The 5,394-nt window shown below is 49.2% G+C and overlaps 1 protein-coding gene across 1 annotated transcript; it reads right to left on the minus strand.

The window, feature by feature from the left end:
* Window positions 1-4,358: 4,358 nt before the first annotated feature.
* NHLH2 (nescient helix-loop-helix 2) lies at window positions 4,359-4,805 on the minus strand (the record flags this gene model as incomplete). Its single annotated transcript, XM_082334498.1, has 1 exon — window positions 4,359-4,805. The coding sequence occupies one exon, from the start codon at window positions 4,803-4,805 to the stop codon at window positions 4,359-4,361; it is 447 nt and encodes a 148-aa protein (XP_082190624.1).
* Between the last annotated feature and the right edge of the window lie 589 nt (window positions 4,806-5,394).

Below are 5,394 nucleotides of genomic sequence, written 5' to 3' on the forward strand. Positions count from 1 at the left end.
ATAGATACGAGAATAGATAGATAGAATGTCACTGGTATTTCTTCATGGCTCTATAATCGAAAAGATCCATTTCTTTGTTGAATTTCATATACAGTGTCCTCTTCAGCTCCCCCCCCAATCTCTCTCTCTCTCATATGCGCGCACACACTCTTCGCTAGAAATACAGCAAAGAGATCAAATCACATCCAAGACCCTCAGAATTTCTCTGCTGTAAGTAGCAGTTGTAATATCCTACCTGGCTCACCCCCTTTCTAACGCAAGCAATAAGGCACTATTTTGTGGCCGGTGAGTGGTGAGATCCTGAAAGCACACATACCATGCAATTTTTGGGTGAGTGACGGTCTGTATTTAGAAATCCTTCCTTTTGTATACGCATATCTAATAGCAGCATAACTGCAAGTCTATGTTTCGGAATATTTTGTGTTCTAGATCCTTTAATCTCTTAGGAAAGTATATGATACTCATAGAAACAGTTCCCCCTTAGCTGTACAGTCCCGTGGAAATCAGTACGCATATTTTTAGAAGTTGCTTTTGGCTTGCTGTCTGTCCTCGTTCGCTGTATCAGGGTCAGGATCTGTTTCTAGGGTTCAGATGAATGCATTAGATGCCCTGTTTACCAATGACACCGATGTGAATGCGTATTGCACCCCATGTCTGTGCACGTTCATATAGGTCTGCAAATGTGCCATAAGAGGTGTTATCACCTTATGCTAAGGGCGTGCTGGATATCGCTCGTACTGGGATATTCTGGATCTATCCATTGGGAGTACTTCCTCTCTGTCAATGCTGGAGGTTTCCATGCCATGTTTTATATGTTGGGCTGAGTCAGGCTTAAAGCACCTCTTTTAGCCTCAGCTAAAGCTCCAGAGGTAGTGCTCTGCCTTCGCTGTCTTTGAGCATGCTTTCTTTCGTGGTTTGTAGGATGAGCTCCTCTTTATGTGAAAGAAAGGTATCTGAATGTGGGTTTAATCTTAGCTTTAGTCCCTAAAAAAACAGGAAATGTTAACTCTGTGTTTCTTCCCTGCCAATTGTTGGATTGGCTGCGTATGATATAAACTTCCATTGAGCAGTTCCACCCCATTCTTCCTACAATATTGTCATTCAAGGTCATTCGTTCCTGCATCACTGAGGGAACGTAGACGTAGGCAACGTAACTTTGATTATATAATTAGACTTTATTGCTACCTAACGCAGACTTGCAATGAGGTGAAGTTAAAGTTGTTTATCTGTTCTTCATAAATCCAGACTTTTGAGCATTTAGCCATGCAGCCTTTTTATTGCATTGGCCTTGTAGCTTGTACAGACTACTCAGATCTTTCTCAAGGGCAAAAAAAGGGGTGGGATGAAAACAAAACTTACGTTTTGTTTTCAAGAGTCATCAACTGCTAGATGAGAATGCTTTTCCTTCTTGATGCTAGCAGGAAAAACAGAAGCAGTTGGGCTGATGTCGTGGTGGTGTGATGATATAAGCAAGGAAGTGAGACAGGGCTTTTAGAGAGAAGCAATTTCTTCCATCAGATAACCTTTGGAAGAAAAGGACACACCTTCAGGTCAAGTGCCCTGACCCTTCTGCAGGTTAACCTTGAGACCCGATCCTGTGGATACCACCAAAAGCAAAACCCTTCCTGCCCTCTCTCTGAGCGCAAGCAGCCTCTCCGGTGTCCCGGGGGATGGTAGGAATGGGTTGACCCAGGGAAGATTCTTACTTCCAAACCTGAGCTCTTCCCAGATATCTGCACGCTATGCTCACAACACAGGGGGCTCACCAGCTCACCACTTGGGCACAGGGTCCGTGGCTAGGGCCTTGAGACACTGGGCTAATAACCGCTGCCAGGTCCGCAGCAAACTTCCCTGCAGGGACCTAGCTTGAGCGTCCCTCAACCGGAGACCTGATGTGTTTGCAACACCCCCAGTGTGGGCAGGGGGGACACTGGCTTCACACCTCCTTGTCCCATACTCCGTGGGCTTGAATCAACCACCAGCGACTGCAGACACCGTACTTTACAGTAAGGTAATGCAGAGCACTCTCTTCCCTAAAATGTGCCTTCCACATTTGAGAAGGAAATAATATGTTAACCTTTTTGTTAACTAAGTCCTCCCGAATGTTGGTGGCACAAAGGCTTGCTGGATGGCAAGGATTTATAATATCGCTCAGGCAATTAGCATCAAACTTGACACAGCGTCCAGATGTTGACAGAAGCTAAGAAACAAGCCTGTCCCAAAGAAAACCAGCTCCAAAGTTGGTGGAGTTATTTCAGCCTCAAAAGATGCAGGATTTGAAAGCTGTGCATCGAACAACCAAACCTGCCTGTGCTCCCTGGGGATGCGGGAAGCGTGCATTGGTAGAAAGTGGAATTAACAGCCTCTCTGACGGGTTTTCTGCATGGAGCTTTTCAGCTGGTCAAGCCCACACTTAATTAAACCACTGTGCAAAGTGTCAGCCATAAAAATGGGAGGGGGGGAAGGGTTTTATCTCTCCAGCAAGTAACAATGGACGAGGCAGCCTCCCGAGTCAATGGCGATATTCAAATTATAGGTAAAATTAACCCCTCGCGGTAAACAAGATAAGGATTTAATAATGAGATGGCACAGAGGTCTCACGTTACTCAGGTAATAACCTGTCTGTTATTGAGTCCGTATCGGTGCCGTGCTTCAAATGACAAGCTTTGGCAGTGAAGCCTTATGTAAAGGAGCATGGTTGAGGTTTTCAAAAATAAGGAAAAGGCGCAAGATTTTTACTTGGTTTCAGTAGAACTGAACCTGGCCAGAGAGGGATCAAAACTGGATTTAAAGAAGAGAAAGAAAACCCAGTGCACCCAGGCAGGACGAAACACATACATTTTGGTTGCAAAGTCGGCCGTATCGAGGAGCGATGTGGCAAAAGAGGTGCTCGCAAGCACGGGATTTGATTTTTACAGCCTGAACTTTGAAATGGGCGACCAGATGCCAGTCGTGACCGGGAGAAAGTGAAAGCAACGGTCCTGTGCCCCCTGCGCGTCTGGGCGGCGCGGCCAGCTGCAAACAGCTGGAGCGGGGAGCTGCGGTGGCGGGGCTGCGGGCTGAGCCTCCCGAGGTAACCTGTTGAAGCTTTCCCACGCACGGCTCGAGAAGGCTTTGCACTCCTTATTCGTAAGGGCATCGCATCTCCATCTTATAGAAAGACCAACAGGGAAAAATAATTAGGAAAAAACAGCATTTATTTGATACTTTTATTTATATGCAAAACAGCTCACCATTCATGAGAGATATGAAAAACGCATCAGATAGAAACCAGATTTATCTATTTTCACTACAAAATATTGCATTATATAAAGCAACAGAGACACACAAAAAAACCCTGAAAAAGACTAAAATCTTTGGATAGCAGATGTGTTTTTTCTCTTTTTCTCTTTCGTCCCTAAAATGCGCTTCTTGTTTTAAGAGATTCACAGCAAAGAACATGAAACATTTTCAGGTTATAGAATTTTTTTGGTTGTCACGAAGGAAAGCAGTCCTGGATTTACTTTTCTTTCTTTTTTTTTTTTTTTTTTTTAGGAAAAATGTCCTTTCCTAAAAATATACCACACACATACACGCCCAGGCTCACTCCCACACACATGCATGTATACACACACGCACATATACACCCACAAAGAAACTACTTCCCTTATAAACGATTTGCAAAGTACTTTTCAGACATAACTATAGATCAGAATAACAACAAGTTTTAAAAAAACTCTCCTAGTTAAGTGCTAGTGGTTGTCGATCCCACACGAAAAAAAAAAAAAAAAGAAAGAAAAAGGGTCAAGAACAAATGCCTTGATATATATATATAAAATATGCTTATAAACAGGGAGGAAGGGGAGGTTTGTCGTGCACAAGTGCAATATAATCGGAGGGAAAAAATAAATTAAAGGAAAAAAAAAGGGGGGTAAAGGAACACTGTATCGATCCCAACAAACACTCATAAAGTTAAACATAATATTCCACAGGAGAAAGTGTAAACACCCGACTATAGAAACCAATTGGCACAAAGTATCCAAAGTAAAATTGCCACCACTCTGAAAAATAAATAAATCTTGAAAAAAATAAATTGTCAACTCCTTCTACCATAAATAAAAAATAGTTATTTTTAACTGCACCCATGGGTCACACGTTTAAGGTCACAAGTAGATGTTTTTTGGATATATATAAAGGGGCACTTGACAGCCTGAAGAAACAATCCGGTTTTACACTTCTCTCCGAAAAACGGCCTCCGGGCCCGCCTGCGGGAGCAGCCCCGGAGCGGGGCCCGCCTGCGGGGAGCCCCGGCCGCCCGGGACGGCGCTGCCCGCCCGGGGCGGGGGGTCCGGGGCGGCGGGCGGCGGCTCCCGGGGTCGCTACACGTCCAGGACGTGGTTGAGATAGGAGATGTAGCAGATGGCCAGGCGCAGGATCTCGATCTTGGAGAGCTTCTTGTCGGGGGGCAGGGTGGGCAGCAGCTTGCGCAGCTCGGCGAAGGCCAGGTTGAAGGCTTCCACGCGGATCCGTTCACGCGTGGCGTGGGCCGAGCGGTATTTCGCCGTGGCGCGTCTCCGCCGTCGCTTCTCCTCCCGGCTGAGCGGCGGCGGGTGCAGCCCGGGCCGGCCCCCGCCCCGGCCCTCCCCGCCGCCGCCGCCGCCGCCGCCGCCCCGGCCCTCGCCGCCGCCGCCGCCGCCCTCGGCGGGCTCCGGGTCGGAGACGCAGCAGCTGAGCGCCTGGGCGTCCGCGGCCCCCAGGGACTCCGGGTCGGAGGGCGCCGAGGAGGGGTGGTCGGAGTCGGCAGCTTGGTCCGGGCTGAGCATCATCTTGGCGGGGGGCGGAGGAGCCTTCCCGGGACAGAGAAGCAGAGAGAGGGGGGTCAGCGCCCCGCCGCCACCGGCACCGGCGGGGGGGCAGAGGGGCAGCGACATCCCGGTCCCCCCGCCCCGTCCCCGCCGCCGGTGGCCGCCACAGCCCCGCTCCGCCCGGCCGGGGCCGCGGAGAGCCGGGGCGGGGGGCGGGGGGGTCCCTGCCCCTTCGGGGAGCGATAACGAGAGCCGCAGCGGGGACAAACCCCGCCGTTCACCGCCCCGCTCCCGGCGCTGGGCGGCAGCTTCGGCGGAAAACACCTCTCCCGTTATTCCCCGTGCTTGCTGGGGTGCAGGAACAGGCCCGGCAAGCAAGAAAAGAATATTTTTTTTTTCCCCCAAACAACCTAATATCCAGTGGCTCAATATCAGGCCGTTTTTTTTCCCCCCTCCCCAATTTTAATATCGCATTTCCTCGCCGGCCAAGCTCTGCTTAACCATTTCTCTGTCGGTAATGCTCCGTGGGATGCGGGCTACGGACACGATGCTTCTAAACACGCAGCTCAAGGCTCCCCAAACACAACAAGGCCAGTGGGGAAATCGATTT

Source organism: Platalea leucorodia (genome assembly GCF_965183815.1).
Source record: "Platalea leucorodia genome assembly, chromosome: 2".
Lineage (NCBI taxonomy): Eukaryota > Metazoa > Chordata > Aves > Pelecaniformes > Threskiornithidae > Platalea > Platalea leucorodia.